Genomic DNA, 20,227 nt, shown 5'->3' with positions numbered 1-20,227 from the left:
CCGGTGGTCTTAGCTCAAGAATGAAGCAGCAGTACTGGGCTAATGCGCCTTTGGGTTCAGCCCGGCAGGCGAGGGAAGCAAGAGTTCGCTCAGATTGGCCTTTGGGTTTAAGCTAAAGCGTCAGAAACTGACATCCAGGTTTACATGGGGCATCCTGGAGACGGTCAGCCTCGCAAGCGGCTCTGCTAATCCCCCAGCCCTGATCCCGCTCGCGGGTCCCGGTGGGTCTCACGCCTGTAGCTCCTGCGGAGCTGGGCTTTCAGCGGCGCCCAGAGAAGCACCAGCCGGGCCTGGCCGCCGGGTCCCGGCTCCCGCGGGACGCTGGAGGCGTCGGCGGCCCTGGCCCCGCCTCCTCCCCGGCAAGGCCCAATGGGGCGGCGGGCCCGGCAGCCCCGCCCCGGTGGTGTCCGCGCGGCCCGCGCCCGCCAGGCCCAGCGTTAGCCCGCGGCCAGGCAGACGGGAGGAGCGGCGCGCGCTCGGACCTCTCCCGCCCTGCTCGTTCGCTCTCCAGCTTCGGATGGCCGGCTACCTGCGGGTCGTGCGCTCGCTCTGCAGAGCCTCAGGCTCGCGGCCGGCCTGGGCGCCGGCGGCCCTGACAGCCCCCACCTCGCAAGAGCAGCCGCGGCGCCACTGTGAGTGCCGCGCGGAGGGTCCAGGCAGGCGCGCGCCCCCAGCTGCGACGTGGCGGCTTCCCAGGCTGGGGCCGGGAAGCAAGTCCCGCCAGCCCGCAGCCCGGGGACGGCGGGGTCAGGCGCACAAAGGGCCGGGGGGCAGCTTCGCTCCGCGCTCCCCCGCCCGGCGCTTCCCGGCCGTGCCAGGCGCTGGGGTGGGGACTTGAGGGACGGTGGCAACTGGTGGCCCAGGCGACGGCCAGTTCTGCGCGGGCGGGGGCTCGGGGCTGCCGCGCGCCCCTAGGTATTTCGGGAGGGGGTCCTGAGAGTGTCCCGGACCCGAAGGGTGGCCTGCCCGCCCTGCGCCCCTGGAACGAGACGAACACCCGTGGGGGACTGGAGCACCCCGCGCGCTCCCCTGGCGAGAGGGAGGGTCGTGGCTCTGCCCCTGCTCAGACAAAGGCTGGGAGGCGGGAGACATGCACTTCCCCTTCCTTTTCAGCCAGGCGCGCGCTGATACCAGGCCCACGTCAGCTATTTTTGGAACCTTTTACACGACAGCTGGAGGAGCGTCCTTTTTAATTTTCCCCTTTTGTTTGGCCGCCCCCACCCCCACCCCTTCGCCTTCATCGCTGCACTTGAGGCTCCATCCTGGGGCCTCTCCTTGACTTGACCTGCCTTGGCAGGCACATGCCCTCCCTGCCTGGCTCACTCGCCGCAGAGACCTGGCAGCCCGCGCAAAATGTCACTTTGCAGAATCGTTCCCACGGCTTCTGGGTACCCTTAGTTCCCTGCTTAGGAGGGAAGACAGTAGTCGGGTCGTAATAAGCAAGACTTAGCCCGAGCCTCCGTTGCCAACGCAGGCTGCCTTGCCTGGCGTGTGGGCATCGGCCTGCCCCCTCACCCTGGCTACCCAACACAGCTACAAAAGGCAGGGAACAATGTAGGTCCCCTGGCCCTGCCTAATGCCTGTTGCCATGGAAACCCCTATCCAAATCTGGCCAGGAGCCCCTTGCAGTGAGCCTGGAGAGTGAGGAAGAGGGGGTGGGGCCCGCCGGCCCTGACCTGGCCAGAGGAGGTAATGGTTAACCGGATTGTGGGAGCAGCTGACTAGAGCCGGGGGGGTAGGGAGGCTTGGGCCCCAGTCCTACCTTCCCTGCCAAGGAGAAAGGGGCATGTCTGCTTTTGTACCTCTGGGAATCTACCTCAGGGATCTGCCCAACAACTCCCAGGTTCCAAGTGCCCCAGGACCGAAAGATTCCCATATAGCACACCACCTTCAGCAAAAATATTGTGGAAGTTAGCCACATTCTTTAATTCTCCCTTTTTTTCTGCCTTGATGGTAAAAAAAAAAAAAAAAGCAAAACAAACAACCCGAAAAACACACACAAACAGGAACACCAAGCCCCTTTTAAGGGTCCTGAATTTGGATACAGAAAAAGCAGTCAGTTGCAGGTCCTTCTAGAAGTCCCCATGTGGGTTGGTTATGAATGGGGAAATTGCTTGGTGTTGGAGTTGGACATCAGACTATACAGTTGCGACTCTGCCAGCTTGTTACCTGGCAACGCAGCTGGAGACAGAATACTTGGCATTCCCCTTGATGACAAGGAAAGAATATTTTGGGGCTAAAAGAGCCCCGTGTCTTTGCTGCCTGGTAATTCCTGCACGCATCTTTTCCTATTTTGCAACGCCATAGGCTTCCAGCGACTGCTGGTGATGTTTCTGGTAAGTTAGAGCTTGGGGCAGTGCGGACCAGTTCTGTGAACGGCTCAGTGGCAGAATTACTTATCTAGCCTTCCTTCACTCCTAACCCAGAAACTTCTTAATTCTTGCCCCTTAAGTGTGCAGATCTTTCTGCCACGTCAGATAAGGCCCTAGCTGCCCTGCCAGAGCTGATTGGGGTGGTCGTGTTTAGGCCTAGTAGGTGCTGAGGAAAAGCCTCTTTGGAATGGCTGAGGCCTGCTCCCAGATCTTCTGTGTGAAGTTGAGGGCCCTTGGGCTGGTTCCATTCAGGGTATGAGGTGCTGGAAACTGCTCTCAGATTACTGGAAGCCAGGGTCTGTGGCCTTCCCTGGGGTTTATACTCTGTAAACCCATGTTAAAAATACCAGCAGATTGCAAATATTAGTACACTGTAGGTTGTAAGCGTCTTCAGGGCATGGGGCCTATTGCTGGAGAGAGATGCCACCCGTGTACATCTGGTGCAGGCTGCTGGTAAGAACTCACTGGCCCCTGTGTGGCAATGCATACCAGATGGGTGAGAGGGGAGGAAGCACATTCAGTGAAACAGAAGGTGAGAGCAGGGCAGCCCTGACCACAGATGGAGTTGACTTCAACTTGACCTTTATTTATGTCTTTGACAAAAGTAGTATACTCCTACTTTGTGCCAGACACCATGCCGGGTGCTGGGGATAGAGCTGGGAATAAAACCAGCAGAGACTCTTTCAAAACCCTTAGGAGCTCAAATTCTGATGTGGGAGGGGGCAGACAGTAAGCAAGGTAGATGTTGACTAGTATGATATATGGGTACAAGAGCTAAGGAAGGCCAGGCACTGTGGCTTACACCTGTAATCCCAGAATTTTGGGGGGCTGAGGTGGGAGGATTGCTTGAGGCTGGGAGCTCCAGACCAGCCTGGGCAATATAGTGAGACCCCATCTCTACAAAAATAAAAAATAAAATTAGCCAGGCACTATGGTGCATGTCTGTGGTCTTAGCTACTCAGGAGGATCATTTGAGCCCAGGAGGTCAAGGCTGCAGTGAGGTACGATTGTGCCACTGCACTCTAGCCTGGGTGACAAAGCAAGACCCTGCCTCCCCCTTCTCCCCCAAAAAAGAGAAGAGCTAAGGAGAAACAGGCAAGAAAGGTGTGTGCACAAAAGTTTGTATAGGGCAGCCAGAAAAGTCCTCACCGAAGGAATCGCTGAGGAGGGGAGGAAGCAGGCCATTTTCGGTATTGGGGGAAGAGGGACTTGCAGGTGCCAAGGGCATGATGGAAGAGCAGAGAGGATGGTGCGAAGGCTGGCTCAGCAGGCACCAGGTGGAGTGACAGGATGAAGTTCGGCAGTGGGGTCTGTAGAGGGCTCACAGGCCATTTTTGAGAGCTTTGGCTTTTACTTTGCAGGGTTTTGAGAGGAGTATCGTTACCTGATTTCCATCTCATCGGGAGCATTCTAGCTTCAGGGACCTGGCAAGAGAGGATGATGGCTTGGACCTGGGTGGTGGCGCTGGGGATGGTGAAGAAGTGGTTGGATTCTGGATATATTTTGAAGGAAGAGCCAGTAGTGGGGAAAGGTTCCAATTCAGGAGATTTTACATAAAAATCTGGATACGCAGCAGGCACTCACTTATGGCAAGGGTGGGCTTGTCTGAGGGTGGCTTCTGGTTTTGGTGGTTTGGATGTGGATGTGAGAGAAGGGAAGGAATGAAGGATGATACCAAGGAATCTACTAGAGTTTGTTCTAAAATGGCTGTTCTGGCCAGGTGCGGTGGCTCCCAGGACTTTGGGAGGCCGAAGCAGGTGGATCAGTTGGGGCCAGGAGTTCGAGACCTGCCTGGCCACCATGGTGAAACCCGGTCTCTACTAAAAATACAAAAATTAGCTGAGTGTGGTGGCAGGCGCCTGTAGTCCCAGCTACTCAGGGACTGAGGCAGGAGAATTGCTTGAACCCAGGAGGTGGAGCTTGCAGTGAGCCGAGATCACGCCACTGCCCTCCAGTGTAGGCGGCAGAGAGACTCTGTCTCAATACATACATACATACATACATAAAATATACAAAATTGCTGTCCTGCCTTCTTGAGCCCCCAGGAATTGGAACCTTTCCCCACTCTCTGATCTTTTGCTGGGACATGCTGACTGAGCAGCCTCTCTGCTGAGAGCATGGGTAGGAATGTGGAGGGAGCAGTTATGCCTGGGGCTGGCTGCCTGCGGCTGGACCTCTAGCCTCCTGCTGGGAGCAGCAAGAAGCCAGGGATGTGTTTTGAAATCCTTACTTGGTATTGGGTGCTAGGAGCCCCAGACAGGGAGGAGAGTCGGCCTAACGTGCCTCTGGTGACTGGTGTAATTCCATCCTGCACTCTCGCCAAGAGGACAGTGTTTGTGCAATGCATCAGCTGAAGATTCGTGGTGGCTGTCACTTGGGAGGTTTTCAGGGAGGCCTAGCTGCTGCTCTGTGTATTTCAGTAGCTTGTCACCACTTGTCTCCCAGAGAAGGGCAGACCATGGCTGTATCTCCACCATACAGGCTGAACAGCAGACAGGGGTCTCAAACTCCAGTGCCCTGGCCACACTGGAGGGCACTTGGCTGTCATGGAATGAAGGGAGAGGCCGCCTTCAGCCCAGCCCATCCCATCCTTGCCATGAGTGAGTGCCTGCTGCATTTCTAGATTTTTATATAAAATCTCCTGATTTTTTTTGACTGGTTTAAATTTTTATTATTTTGGTAAAAAACATATAAAACTTACCATCTTAGTCATTGTTCAGTGTACAGTATTGTTAAGTACATTCACACTGTTGTGCAGACATTACCACCATCCGTCACCAGAACTTTGTCACCTTGCAAAACCGAAACTCTCTACCCATTAAACAATACCTCCCCATTTCCCGTCCCCAGTCCCTGGCAACCACCTTTTTACTTTCTGTTTCTATGAATTTGACTATTCTAGGTACCTCATGTAAGTAGAAGCATATAGTATTTGTCTTTTGTGACCGGTTTATTTCACTTAGCATAATGCCCCCCAGGTTCATCCACTTTGTAGCAGGTGTCAGAATTTCCCTTCTTTTCAAGGCTGAATCATATTCCATTGTATGTAGATAACAGTAGTCCCCCTTATCCTTGGAGGATGCATTTCAAGACCCCCAGTGGATACCTGAAACTGCAAAGCCTGTAGATACTATGTTTTTTCCTATACATACAGATCTATGATAAAGTTTAATTTATGAATTAGGAACAGTAAGAGATTAGCAATAATAACTAGTAATAAAATAGAACAATTATAACAATATACTGTAATGAAAGTTACATGAATGTGATCTCTTAAAATATCTTACTGTACTGTACTCACCTATTTTCAGACTATGGTTGACTGTGGGTAACTGACACCACAGGTAACTGACGTCATGGAAATAAAACCTTTGATAAGGGGGGACTGTATCACATTGTCTTTATCCATTCATCTGTGATGGACACGTGGGTTGCTTCTATCTTTTGCTGTTGTGAACATTGCTGCTATGAATGTGGGCATATATATATCTCTTTCAGACCCCGCTTTCGATATTTTTGGATGTATATACAGAAGCAGAATTGCTGGATCATATAGTAATTCTTTTCCTTTTCTTTTCTTTTTTTTTTCGAGACAGAGTCTTGCTCTCTTTCGCCCATGCTGGAGTGCAGTGGCGCGATCTCGGCTCACTGCAAGCTCCGCCTCCCGGGTTCATGCCCTTCTCCTGCCTCAGCCTCCCCAGTAGCTGGGACTACAGGCGCCTGCCACCACGCCTGGCTAATTTTTTGTATTTTTAGTAGAGTCAGGGTTTCACTGTGTTAGCCAGGATGGTCTCGATCTTCTGACCTTGTGATCCACCCGCCTCAGCCTTCCATGGTGCTGGGATTACAGGTGCGAGCCACCGCGCCCGGCAGTAATTCTTTTTCTTTTAGCTAAGGAACACCCATACTGTTTTCCACAGCAGCTGCACCATTTCACATTCCCACCAACAGGGCACAAGAGTTCCAATTTCTCCACATCCTTGCTAGCACTTTCTTTTCTGTTTTTTTTTTTTTTTTTTCCTGATAGTAGCTATCTTAGTGGTTGTGAGGGGCTAGTGGGGTGATATCTCATTATGGTTTTGATTTGCATTTCCCTGATGATTAGTGATGTTGAGCATCTTTTCCTGTGCTTGTTGGCCATTTGTATATCATCTTTGGACTTGAAATGTCTATTTAAGTCTTTTGTCCATTATATTTATTTATTTATTTTGAGATGGAGTCTTCCTGTTACCCAGGCTGGAGTGCAGTGGCGTGATCTCTGCTCACTACAACCTCCACCTCCTGGGTTCAAGCAATTCTCCTGCCTCAGCCTCCCAAATAGCTGGGACTACAGGTGTGTGTCACCACACCAGGCTAATTTTTTTCCTATTTTTAGTAGACACAGAGTTTCACCATTGTGGCCAGGCTGGTCTCGAACTCCTGACCTCAAGTGATCTGCCCTCCTCAGCCTCCCAAAGTGCTGGGATTACAGGCATGAGCCACGGTGCCCAGCCAGTCTTCTGTCCATTTTAACATTGAGTTATTTGTTTTATTGTTGAGATTTACTGATTTTTAAAACTTGGTCACCAATTAAGATTTTTTTAAAAACCAGTACCTGGAACAAGCAGAACAAGTCTCTGCTGGCCTTGGCTCATGTTGCTGTTCTCAGTTCCCCTGGGATGTTTGCTTCCAGGGAGGCCTGGGCACTCCTGACTTTGGTGACAGCCCTGCTTGCTCTCTCTCTGTTACCTGTAGGTTTCCCCTTCCACATTCACTGCCTCAGGGCAGGCACTGTTGTGTTTTAGGCATTTCATTATCCCAGTGGGGTACTGGATAAGTGCTTAGTTAGCACTTGCCGGTGAGTAAATAATCAGGTCCTGTGGTCTCTGAGGGTTTGACACATCAGGTCTTTGATCTTGACCTTGAACTCTCCTAGCCATGCCTGCCTGAAGCCCAACCGTGGAGCCCAGGCTGAGGCTGAAACCTGTAGAACTGGCCCCAAGTGAGTCTCTCCTTAGGGCTCCTGATTATGATAGTTCATCTTTTTTTTTTTAACAAATTTGATTAGCTGTCCTCAAATTAACTCATAGGAGATGCTCCCCAGAACTAAACTAGCTCTGCAACAGCTCAACAGACTTTCCGCAGGTTCTGCAGCTCTTTCCACTCAAGCTTCAGAGAAAAGTGAAGGAATATTGTAGATTGGGTTCAAAATCCCCATCGCGTCTTGGGAAAGGCAGTAGAGCCAGCAGCCAGCCACCTTTTGTTCTCTAGGGAATGGAATAGTCCAAGGCTGTGTTTGTGTTCTGCTTCTCTACATCTGACCCACGGGTCTTCCAGAGGCTGCATTTGGGTCAGGGACCTGGGTTCTATCTTGCCTCTGATGCAGACCACACTCTCAGAGTCTCATTATTCCCCCTAAATGATCTCTAAGATTATTTTTAGATTAAAAAAAAAAAACAAACTCTTTGCATATCTTTGGAAAGTCAGTTGTTTGAGGTCTGTTAGGCTTTAATCACTTTTGTTTTAAATGTGCAGAGGTGGTTTCTAGGCCTGCTTTTCACAGGTATTCTGTCCCTTGCCAGTTCTTCCCACCCAGTTTTTTTGTTTTTTTGTTTTTTTTTTTTTTTTGAGATGCAGTTTCGCTCTGTTGCCCAGGCTGGAGTGCAGTGCTGTGATCTTGGCTCACTGCAACCTCCACCTCCCAGGTTCAAGCGATTCTCCTGCCTCAGCCTCCTCGGTAGCTGGGATTATAGGCACGTGCCACCACGCCTGACTAATTTTTCTATTTTTAGTAGAGATGGGGTTTCACCATGTTGGCCAGGCTGGTCTTGAACTCCTTACCTTGAGTGATCCACCTGCCTCAGCCTCCCAAAGTGCTAGGATTACAGGCATGAGCCATTACACCCAGCCCCAACCCAGTGTTTTCAAATAAACATTCTCTTCCCTTCACCTGATTTGCTGTGTCTAATCTAGAGTGGAGCTGAAGACACATCACTACCTCTCTAAGGACTGTGTGTAACACGAGTAATTGGGCTGTAAGTGAGGCTGAGGAGTGCTGCTTTGAGGAAAGGGCACAGCTCTCAGCTGAGCTGGTGAGATTTCCCTGTGACTGAAGTTTTATTAGATCTTGTTCCCTGCTCTGCATTTGCTGCTTCTTCCCAGGCTGTGGGCAGAGGAGCAGGCTGGTGCCCCGGTGCCCCTATCTGCTGCAGGCTGAGGTTCAACAAGCCTTGTCCAAGGCAGCTGTACTGATTCATTGTTAGGTGGCTAGTTCCTGAGTTTTCTTTGAAATTCACTTCCCAGACTGTTGGGTTTTCCTGCGAGTCAGACTCTCCTTCAGTAGCGTCCCCTGCCCCCTACCCTCCACTGTCTCCCTGGACCTCTGATCAGCCCCTCATTGAGTCCTTTGATGCTTCTCTGGTAGGACTGACCCACCTGCGTCGGCTGGGATCAAGGGTTCTGAGTTCCATTCGCAGGTGCTGTAAGCCTGTCCTTCCTGTTGAATAGGGTCAGAGTCCTCCTGACTCTGCTGTTTTCAAGCTCTGTAACCTTGGGCAGTAAGCTGTTAACCTCTCTGAGCCTCAGTTTCCCACACTTAAAATGGAGATAATGGCCAGGCGTGGTGGCTCACGCCTGTAATCCCAGCACTTTGGGAGGCCAAAGTGGGTGGATCACCTGAGGTTAGGAGTTCGAGACCAGCCTGGCCAACATGGCAAAACCCCGTCTCTACTAAAAATACAAAAATTAGCCGGGCCTGGTGGCGTGTGCCTGTAATCCCAGCTACTCAGGAAGCTGAGACAGCAGAATCGCTTGAACCCGGGAGGCAGAGGTTGCAGTGAGCCGAGATCACGCCATTGCATTCCAGCCTGGGTGACAGACCAAAGACTCTGTCTCAAAAAATAAATAAATAAGTAAATAAATAAATAAATTAATTAATTAAATAAAATGGAGGTAATGATACCTCCTTGGGGTTGTTTTTGGGATTAAATGGAATCACATTGTACAGCATTGGTACACTGTAAGGCACATAGTAGGCACTCAATACGTATCTATACTATTTCCTTTATCACCACAAGTTAGTTAAGGGCTCTTGGGTCGCACGCAACAGACAAAGTTAGTGACTGGTTAACTTGGAGAGGATTTTATTATGAGCTACACAGGGTAGCTCATAGAATTGCAGGGAAAACTGTAAAGAACTAAATCTTGGACAAAAGAGAAGTATCTTGGCGTGGGTCTGTAGCCCCAGCTACTAAGGAGGCTGAGGTGCAAGGATTGCTTGAGCCCCGGAGTCTGAGCCTGGCTTGGGCAACATAGAGAGATAAAGAGACCCTGACTCTAAACAATAAGTAAATACATAAAAGAGGACCCAGGCCCTCCTTAGGAACTGGATGGCAGGAGCCCCTGGACAACCTCTTGCTGATTTGGTGCTGGATGAGGCAGCCGCAGCTAGCCAGTGTTCTTTGTGTTGATCTCCTCTGCCTTCATATTCCAGGGGGAGAGGATCTGACAGGCCAGACTGGCCCCCACCCTCTTGGCCACTGGTGGGCTGAGCATGTTTTTGGGTAGTTCTACCTAGCCAGATTAAAGTGGGGGTGGGGTGGGGAGTCCAGCCAGCCTGGGCAACAGGGCAAGACTCCATCTCTACAAAAAAATTTTAAAATTAGGCTGGCACGGTGGCTCACGCCTGTAATCCCAGCACTTTGCGGGGGTCAAGGCAGGTGGATCACTTGAGGTCAGGAGTTCGAGACCAGCCTGGCCAACATGGTGAAACCCTGTCTCTACTAAAAATACAAAAAATTAGCCAGGTGTTGTGGTGCACACCTGAAATCCCCGCTACTTGGGAGGCTGAGGCCCGAGAATCACTTGAACTCGGGAGGCGGAGGTTGCAGTGGGCTGAGATCATGCCACTGCACTCCCACCCTGGGGGACAATAGCGAAACTTCGTCTCAGAAAAAAAAAATTAAAAATAGCTGGGTGTGGTGGCATGCGCCTGTAGTCCCAGCTACTTGGGAGGCTGAGGTCAGAGGATCACTTGAAGCCAGGAGGTCAATGCTGCAGTAAGCTATGATGGCATCAGTGCATTCCAGCCTGACCAACGGAACAGGACCCTGCCAAGAAAGAAAGAGAGAGAGAGAAAGGGAGGAAGGAAGGAAAGGAAGGAAGGAAGGAAGGAAAGAAAGGAAAGGAAGGAAAGAAAGGAAAGGAAGTAAGTAAGGATGGATGGATCCAGGTGCTCTAAACCAGCAGTTGCCAAACTTTTTGGCACCAGGGGCCAGTTTCATGGAAGACAATTTTTCCACGGGTGGCAGGGTGGTGGGCAGCGGGGATGGTTTTGGGATGAGTCAAGTGCATTACATTTATTGTGTACTTTATTTCTATTATTATATTGTAATATATAATGAAAAAAGTATATAGCTCACCATAATGTACAATCGGGGGGGTCCTGAGCTTGCTTTCCTGCAACTAGACAGTCCCATCTGGAGGTGCTGGAAGACAGTAACAGATCATCAGGCATTAGATTCTCATAAGGAGTGTGCAACCTAGATCCCTCGTGTGCGCAGTTCCCAGGCATGAGCTCAGGTGGTAGTGCTCACTCACCTGCAGCTCTCCTCCTGCTGTGTGGCCCAGTTCCCAACAGTCCATGGACCTGCACTAAAGGCTGTGGCCTGGTCTGCTGACCTCTCTCCAGAGCCCACGGTACTAATCCATGGCCTGGGAGTTGGGGACCCCTGCTCTAAGCAGTGAGGGAGCTGATTTGCAGACGGGGGAGTGGACGCCGGGCAGCTGGAGCCCTGGCTTTCTGCCACTGTCTCCTGGTGAAGGGCGGGCCTGGCCGGGAGGAGAGGGCCCCCCTCCAGCCTCCCCAGGGGCATGATGCGCTGTGTGTCCCTGCTTCTAGATGCCGACAAAAGGATCAAGGTGGCGAAGCCCGTGGTGGAGATGGATGGTGATGAGATGACCCGTATTATCTGGCAGTTCATCAAGGAGAAGGTAGTGCCCCCTCCTGAAGTGGGTGGCTCTCCAGGTGGGCTGGCCAGGGATTGTTCTGTCCCACAGGGTCTTCTGGACTGCAGGTCCCTAGGACCCCCCGTTGTCCTGGCAGGCAGCAGCAGCTCTGTTTCTCTCCCTCTGTCTACCCTTCTTTCACATCTGGTCCGCTAATTGTTCAGAAGTTGTCAGGCGGGGGCCTGTCCCCAGCAGTCTGTGTTGTGCTGGTGCCAGATCCCACACGTTCTGTCAACTTTGAGAAGCTTCAAGGTTAATCCTGTATCATTTCCATCTTGATCCCCTACGTTTTGCCTCACTTCTTGAAAAGGAGTGAAAAGGGAACAGGGCTGGTGTGTAGGGCAGTGACCCAGCCTGCAGCTGTGACGAGCCACCATGGCAAAGGGGTCCCAGAGTGGCCGCTTGGCTTCTCCAAAGTTGCCGTGGTCTATGTATGTCCAGGAGAGCATGCAGTCCTTGTGAAGGCCCCACACTGTGTGTGCGTTCATGGGACAAAGGTTGAGAACTGTCACTTCCAATTGTAAGATCTCAAAGCACTTGAGGAGAAGAGGAAACCAGTTGTATAGAGAAATCTAGATGTACTTGGGGTTGGGATTTGGCTGAGTTGATGGGCCATGTGAGGGGGGCACATAGGCACAATGGGGGAAGAACCCTCCGAAAGACTGCGGCCTGGCCTGCCAACCTCTCTCCAAAGCCCCAGCCTCTGCCAGCTCTGGCCAGGCCCTACTGAGAAATGGCTGACTCCAGCTTTCTGCTGTGCCCCTCCACTGGCCTTCACTCATCCCTGTTCTGACTGACTGTCCCCTGCCATGGCCTGCAGACTTCTTATCTTGCCCTTTGTTGTCATGTCCCTAAGTCACTGGGGTGACACCTTGCTCTGGCCCTCTGTCCCCAGCTCATCCTGCCCCACGTGGACATCCAGCTAAAGTATTTTGACCTCGGGCTCCCAAACCGTGACCAGACTGATGACCAGGTCACCATTGACTCTGCACTGGCCACCCAGAAGTACAGTGTGGCTGTCAAGTGTGCCACCATCACCCCTGATGAGGCCCGTGTGGAAGGTGCGAGGGTGTGGAGGTGGGCGGGCCAGGGAGGGTCACAGGCTTCTCCCACCGGCCTCTCCAGATTTGGGGTGGGGCAGTTGGCCATGTCACTCATCTCGGGACTGGGAGGTTGGGAGGCTCCAGAGCTGGGGCTTTCCTGAGGCCAACTGCACCTGAGGCCCGTCTCCCTGTGTGTGCCTGGTGGACAGTGGGGCCTCAGAGGTCACCTTTGATGAGGCTGGGGCAGGCATGGGTAAGGGGCTGGCCTCAGGTTCCATGGTTAGGGCACAGCAGAGCTGAGAACAGAATCCACGTCTTCCATCTCCCAGGCCAGTGGTGTTTCTGCTGCACTCTGGCTCTGACAGTGGTGTCATCGGTGACAGGGCTGAGGAGGAGGAGGAGGAAGGTAATGCTGATGTGGTCACAGTAAGGATGGCTTCTTTGGGCAGTAGTCCATTCTGGCATGGACAGTCTTGCAGGCAGGTTTGCGGAGAGATTGTGCAGAGGAGTGCTGTGTGTAAGGCCTGTGTCCTTCAGAGCCTCAGCAGCCTCTGGGGAACATCGCTGTTGCCCTCCTGCCACTGGCTTGGCCTTGCAGGTCTGCCTCTGTCCCCATGGTCATGCAGGGTCACTGAGAGGTGCCCCCACCAGGCCTAGACTGGCTTCTGGTCCTTGGCTGTTGGGGCCGTTCTCGAGGGTTCCATGAAGTCACAGCAGTGTGTGTGCAGAGGGGCCAGGTTTGGATAATTCGAGAAAGGATGGTTGAGGAGTTTTCTGAGCTCTCTCTTCCTACTTTCCACAGTTGGAGGGAGCTGGCGGAAAGTACTCGAGATACATCTGCAAACTCCCCAGGCCTGCCCCTGTCCTGCAGATCATGCCTGGCCCACAGCACTGGGATCATTTGAGTGTTGAGCTCTTCATTGCACCTGAACCTTGGGAGTTGTGTATCCCCATTTATGGACAAGGCAGGAGAGGGTCACAGCCTTAGGAACTGGGGCGGCATTGGGGCCAGGACCGGAGCATGTGGAGTGGGCAGTGTGTTGTCAGGCTTCGTCAGACAAGCGCTTCCCCCAGACTGTACTCCCTCCATGTGTGATGTGGGAATCATAATGGCCAACAGAGCACTTAGCATGGACTGGGCACCGTTCTAGGCCCTTTACACACGAGCTCATGTAGTCCTCACGACAACACTTAGGCTGGTTATTTTTCCAGTAATTTTTTTTTACAGCTTTGGTTGAGCCACTTTTGTAAGCCTCACCGTTAAAACTGGCAGACTTGCCGGGCGTGGTGGCTCACACCTGTAATCCCAGCACTTTGGGAGGCCGAGGCGGGTGGATCACCTGAGGTTGGGAGGTCGAGACCAGCCTGACCAACATGGAGAAACCCCATCTCTCCTAAAAATACAAAATTAGCTTGGTGTGGTGTCACATGCCTGTAATTCCAGCTGCTCGGGAGGCTGAGGCAGGAGAACCGCTTGAACCCAGGAGGCGGAGGTTGTGGTGAGCTGAGATCGCACCATTGCACTCCAGCCTAGGCAACAGGAGCAAAATTCTGTCTCAAAAAAAAAAGAAAAGAAAAAAAAAATTGGCAGACTCCAGAGCCCACACATTTGCACTCTAGACTCTATTGCCTTCCTCATGAAGAATTTTAGGACCCCCGTCTGGCTGTGTTGTTGCTTGGGGTTCAAATTCTGGTTGAAAGATGGCGGCTGCAGTGGGACCACTATTATCTCTGTCCTCACAGAGTTCAAGCTGAAGAAGATGTGGAAAAGTCCCAATGGAACTATCCGGAACATCCTGGGGGGGACTGTCTTCCGGGAGCCCATCATCTGCAAAAACATCCCACGCCTAGTCCCTGGCTGGACCAAGCCCATCACCATTGGCAGGCACGCCCATGGAGACCAGGTAGGCCAGGGTGGAGAGGGGATCCACTGACCTGGGCACCCCCCCGACTGGAGCTCCTCGCCTAGCCATCCTCTTGTCTCTGCAGTACAAGGCCACAGACTTTGTGGCAGACCGGGCCGGCACTTTCAAAATGGTCTTCACCCCAAAAGATGGCAGCGGTGTCAAGGAGTGGGAAGTGTACAACTTCCCCGCAGGCGGCGTGGGCATGGGCATGTACAACACCGACGAGGTGAGGCTGGCTCGGGCATCCTGGGCCCCTCCTCTCCCAGCTTGTCTCTTCATCTGTCTCGTGGCTTCCCTTTTTTCTGTAATGGCCTCATTCTTAGGCCACAAAGAGGCAGAAATGGCCACCAGGGCTGGGCATGGTGGCTCACACTTGTAATCCCGGCACTTTGGGAGACCAAGGCCGGATTGCTTGAGACCAGAAGTTTGAGACCAGCCTGGGCAACAGTGAGACCCCATCTCTTGAAACAAAAAGAAAAGAAAAGAAATGGCCATGAACAGCTGCAGGCGTACTCCTGCCTGCTTGGCTGCCCTATCAGAAGAGAATGCCTCTTTACCCCCAGTTCCAGCTCCAATGCCAGGCTGAGTCACATGACCACCTCTGAGCCAATCACAGAGGCCCTGGGGAGAAAGGCTTCTGATTGGATAAGCCAGGGACACACTGTCAACCCCAGCGCTAGGCCTGGGAATTAGCCCTGCCCCAGCCACATAGTCTAAGGCGGTGCTTTCCAAAAAAAAGTTGTTTCCAAAAAAAAAAAAAAAAAAGGCGGTGTTTTCCAAAAAAAAGGCGGTGCTTTCCAAAGCAAAGTTGAGGGGCCTCTTGCCCCTGGGAAGTTGAGAGGGAGAGGCTGGGCCAGCAGAAACATCGTGTGCACTGCACGGAGGCTGGTGTTAAATAGTCGCGTGGGCGGCGGGGTACCGTTCCTGGAGATCTGGGCCTTGCCCTGGGAGGTGGGAGGTTGCCGGCAATCGCCAGGCTAGGGCACCACGCCAGGGCCCTGTCTCTCCCCCTGCAGTCCATCTCAGGTTTTGCGCACAGCTGCTTCCAGTATGCCATCCAGAAGAAATGGCCGCTGTACATGAGCACCAAGAACACCATACTGAAAGCCTACGATGGGCGTTTCAAGGACATCTTCCAGGAGATCTTTGACAAGTAAAGCCTCATCCATGTACTCTGTGGCCTTTCTTCCCTTCCCCCCATGCTGTTCCCATCCTACCCTGGGAAGGTCGCTATTAGAGTGCATTTGGCTCAGCTCCGAGGCTCAGGGAGGGATCCCCAACCTGTCAGCCTTCTGCCCTCTCCCCATAACAGACCTTTTTACTCCCAGGCACTATAAGACCGACTTCGACAAGAATAAGATCTGGTATGAGCACCGGCTCATTGATGACATGGTGGCTCAGGTCCTCAAGTCTTCGGGTGGCTTTGTGTGGGCCTGCAAGAACTATGACGGAGATGTGCAGTCAGACATCCTGGCCCAGGGTACGCTGGGAGGACGCTGCTCCCTGTGGGGGTGGACTGTTGGTCTTCTCTGGCTGGATGGATTTTCAGACCCTTTTGGTAGAAAACTCTGGTGGAGCAGGACTCATTGCAGGGTCCTCTGTGGACAGCAGGGGGCAGGAGCTCCCTGGCATCTGAGTGAGAGAGGATCTCAAATTAGGTTTGGACTGGTGTATGACTGAGGCTGCTCTTAGAGAGAAAGGAGGGCACAGGAATTCCAGGGCTAGGTTGTCAGCCCTAAGGTTGCTCCAGTCCATGATGGAGCCTCATGACTCTTTGGTTCCAGTAGGAAAATGGGATCAAGCGGGACTGGAGGTTCTTTAAACTACAGCGAATGCATTTTGCATAGTGAACCTAATGGATGGAAGAGAATGTTGGGGAAGCCTGCAAACCCCCAAGCCCTAGGGTGTCCTAAAAGACAAATCAGATTGCAGTAAAAAGTATAGGTGATGAGGTCAGGAGCTTGAGACCAGCGTGGCCAACATGGCGAAACCCCGTCTCTAGTAAAAATGCAAAAAAATTTAGCTGGGCATGGAAGCGGGCACAGTCATGGACACCTGTAATCCCAGCTACTTGAGAGGCTGAGGCAGGAAAATCTCTTGAACCCAGGAGGTGGAGGTTGCAGGGAGCCGAGATTGCGCCATTGCACTCCAGCCTGGGCAACAAGGGTGAAACTCCGTCTCCAAAAAAATAAAATAAAATAAAATAAAGTATAGGTGAGACCATTAGAGAAGAACAGCGAGAAATGGGCCAATTGTGTTGGGAACAAGAGCAGGAAAGGTGGTAGGCGTGGGAAACAGGCAGGACATAGAGAGTGAAAGAGAAACCTAAGCTTACCAGGGCAGCTCTTGGTACAGGGAAAAGGGAAGCCCAGGACAGGTTCTGATGAAAAGCAGAGTCTTGTTACTTTGTGTAAACCTTTGGCTTTACTTTGGAAAGTTCAGTGGGGATCCTCTCACCAGAACAATTCCCATCTAGAATAGAAGGATGAAACGCCATAGCAGATGAGGCAGAGGCATGAAAATTAACCTTAAGTGTCTAAGGAATGGTGTGAAGGTGCAGGTAAAATGGAGAAGGGATTGCTTACAGCCAAAATTCTTAGAATTCATAGACAAAGCATTTTCCTGTAGATGTTGTCCATGTTTTCTTTCTTCAATCCTTATTTTGGTGTCATGGGGGTGCCTTTGAAGCCCTGGAGTCCTTGACAATAGAAAAGCTTGCTGGAGTTGACATGTGGATTTGGGAACATTCAGAAATTAATCAAAAAGCTTGAAAGTGGCCTAAGAGAGTAGCTGCAAAAGTGATTGTTGGGAAATAGCTGACCACAGCTTTATTGTTTTCCTTGAATGTGCCTCCGGGTCACGAGCCAGGCTGGGTGGCAGGCTGTGGGGGACCACAGGACTCTGTGGGGTCTTGGGCCATGTGGGCCACAGCCTGTGGGGCGCCTGGAGCTGGTGACACAGATGGATGTTGATGTGCTGGTGATAGCCACCCTCCAGTGCCCTCCAGCCCTGTGCTGGGCCCTGGAGACCCACAGCAGGGTGAAGAGGCCTGGAACAGTCCCTGTCCTCCCAGTTGCAGTTGGGGGAGGCTGAGTAGAGCCACGAACTATGACAGCTACAATATTGGGTTGTAGAGGGCAGCAGGGCTCAGCTGGGTGACCCCAGGAGAGGCGAGACCCTGAGAGAAAGGCTTTCTACCCTCCAGGCTTTGGCTCCCTTGGCCTGATGACGTCCGTCCTGGTTTGCCCTGATGGGAAGACGATTGAGGCTGAGGCCGCTCATGGGACCGTCACCCGCCACTATCGGGAGCACCAGAAGGTGAGTGCAGGGCATGGGGCCTCACAATGCCCCTCTACCCCAGGGGCCTAAAGCCTACTGGTCTGAGGGCTGGAAGGACGAGCCTGACCCACCAGCCCAGGGGCGGGCAGCTGTATCTAGGCAGCCTCCTCACTAGCTGGCTCGGCTCTTGATCTCCCTGCAACCCCCGTCCCCAGGGCCGGCCCACCAGCACCAACCCCATCGCTAGCATCTTTGCCTGGACACGTGGCCTGGAGCACCGGGGGAAGCTGGATGGGAACCAAGACCTCATCAGGTGAGCATGGAGGGAGAGGCCGGAGCTGCCCAGGACAGGCTCTGGGTCCTGCCCTTGCACAGATGGGGTCTCATTCTGCCCCATCCCCATAGGTTTGCCCAGACGCTGGAGAAGGTGTGCGTGGAGACGGTGGAGAGTGGAGCCATGACCAAGGACCTGGCGGGCTGCATTCACGGCCTCAGCAAGTGCGTGGCCTGGGGTGGTGGGCAGACCCTGGGGCCATGTGGGAGGAAGCCAGGGGACCCCTCCTAAAGTCCCCCTCATGAGTCAGCTTAGCTGCCAGGGGGCCTGGGGCAGGACATGTCCACAGCCCTGAGAGACTGCTCAGGCCAGCCTCTGTAGACCAGGTCTAGTGAGTTCCTCCCCATCCCTGAGGCTGGCTACTCAGAGCTCCTTCCGACCCTGCCCACACCCCTTTCCCAGCTTCTCTCAGGAGAGCAGTTACCTGGAAAGACAGACCCTGCGGGTGCCTGCCGAATCTCGGTGGCCTCATGGTAGGGGGCTATAGCTGGCCTCTGGCCTGTAGTCTGGGTGGCAGGAGATGGCTGTTCTGATGCCCAAGCTCAGGCTGTTCCCTGGAAGGGCCTGGCTGATGGCCTTGGCAAGGCCTGGAGCCGCCCCTGATGTGAGTGGTGCTCTCTCTGCAGTGTGAAGCTGAACGAGCACTTCCTGAACACCACGGACTTCCTCGACACCATCAAGAGCAACCTGGACAGAGCCCTGGGCAGGCAGTAGGGGGAGGCGCCACGCGTGGCTGCAGTGGATGGGCCAGGGCCGAGCCGGCGGGTCCTCCTGAGTGCGGCAGAGGGTGAGCCTCACAGCCCCTCTCTGGAGGCCTTTCTAGGGGATGTTTTTTTATAAGCCAGATGTTTTTAAAAGCATATGTGTGTTTCCTCTCATGGTGACGTGAGGCAGGAGCAGTGTGTTTTACCTCAGCCAGTCAGTATGTTTTGCATACTGTAATTTATATTGCCCTTGGAACACATGGTGCCATATTTAGCTACTAAAAAGCTCTTCACAAAATTGTCTGCTGTGTTTGTCCCTGAGGGGAGGAGGTAGTGGGACCCTGAGGCAGAGGCCCTGCTAGAGCTGGCAGGTTCCCCTGGGGCAGACCAGAGCACCTCAGGAAGGGGCTGCCATGGCAGGGAAGGGACCAGGCAGCCCTGGGAGCCCGCATTCCACAGGGGCCCACTGCGGAGTTCTCGGACACTCAGGGCACAGGCCTGTGGGTTCCCTGGAATTTTCTAGCATGATCCAGTTTCTGTGTCCAGTTCTGCACTCTGAGAGTCAATCAGTTCCTGATAGGTTGTCATTGATTTTTTTCTTCGTTGGTTTTAACCTTCTAAACATCTCCAGACCACTTTCTTAGCCTTTTTCTAGGTACTAAAAACAGGTCCTACCCACACCTGCCTCACACTTCTCCTTTCCAAGCCTGCCTGAGTTTGGAGGGGCTTGGGTGTGTGTGAACGAGGGCCCTGCATTGTCTAGGCCTGCGGTTCCCAGGCTTGGGTTCACTTTCACCATGCATTGGCAAAACTAGAAAAGTAAGCTTGTGAAACATGGTTCTCAGCCGGGCACAGTGGTGCACGCCTGTAATCCCTGTACTTTGGGAGGCTGAGGTGGGTGGATCACTTGAGGCCAGGAGTTCGAGACCAGCCTGGCCAACATGGTGAAACCCCATCTCTACTCAAAATACAAAAATTAGCCAGGCGTGGTGATGCACACCTGCAGTCCGAGCTACTCGGGAGGCTGAGGCAGGAAAATGGCTTGAACCTGGGAGGCAGAGGTTGCAGTGAGCCGAGACTGCACCACTGCACTCCAGCCTGGGCGACAGAGCAAGACTCTGTCTCAAAAAAAAAAAAAAAAAAAAAATTGCTCTATGCAAGTTTTTTAGCCCCATGTAAAAAGGAAAAATAAAAGTTGCTCTAAAGCTACATATAATCAAAAGGACTGTCCTCTGCATAGTAAGTTCTGCCAAAGCTTCTGCTTTTTGGTGTTAAAATGTCCTGAAGAAGAGTTGTATAATCTTTATAAAGTCCTGGCCAGGTGTGGTGGCTCATGCCTACAGTCCCAGCACTTTGGGAGGCCAAGGTGGGAGGATCACTTGAGCCCGGGAGTTTGAGGCTGTAGTGAGCTATGATTGCACCACTGTACTCCAGCCTGAGTAACAGAGTGAGACCCCATCTCTCAAAACCTCATCTTACAAAGTCCCTTTCCTACATACTGGGGGGACTCCTATGGCTCCTGAAACCCGACCATTGCGGTAGACTGAGTGGCTTTGGAAGGGCTCTAGCCCTCCATCCACACTGGTGACCCCCCCGCTTGCTT

General features: G+C 52.8%; 1 protein-coding gene across 1 annotated transcript; it reads left to right on the top strand.

Annotated features, from left to right (window-relative positions):
* The first annotated feature begins 389 nt into the window (after nt 1–389).
* On the top strand, nt 390–19,846 carry IDH2 (isocitrate dehydrogenase (NADP(+)) 2). The gene is made up of 11 exons (XM_004056755.4): nt 390–632; nt 11,251–11,342; nt 12,253–12,418; nt 14,144–14,304; nt 14,390–14,533; nt 15,324–15,460; nt 15,636–15,787; nt 17,513–17,625; nt 17,802–17,899; nt 17,992–18,084; nt 18,547–19,846. The coding sequence occupies exons 1-11, from the start codon at nt 518–520 to the stop codon at nt 18,632–18,634; spliced, it is 1,359 nt and encodes a 452-aa protein (XP_004056803.1). The 5' UTR covers nt 390–517; the 3' UTR covers nt 18,635–19,846.
* The last annotated feature ends 381 nt before the right edge of the window (nt 19,847–20,227 follow it).

Source organism: Gorilla gorilla, chromosome 16 (genome assembly GCF_029281585.2).
Source record: "Gorilla gorilla gorilla isolate KB3781 chromosome 16, NHGRI_mGorGor1-v2.1_pri, whole genome shotgun sequence".
Taxonomy (NCBI): Eukaryota; Metazoa; Chordata; class Mammalia; order Primates; family Hominidae; genus Gorilla; species Gorilla gorilla.
This window is presented reverse-complemented; position numbering and strand designations above follow the sequence as displayed.

Coding starts and splice junctions, on each gene's coding strand:
- IDH2 (XM_004056755.4), top strand. CDS start 518: ATGGCCGGCTACCTGCGGGTCGTGCGCTCGCTCTGCAGAGCCTCAGGC. Junction 15,461..15,635: donor TTCCAGGAGATCTTTGACAA/GTAAAGCCTCAT, acceptor TTTTACTCCCAG/GCACTATAAGACCGACTTCG. Junction 17,900..17,991: donor GGGAACCAAGACCTCATCAG/GTGAGCATGGAG, acceptor CCATCCCCATAG/GTTTGCCCAGACGCTGGAGA.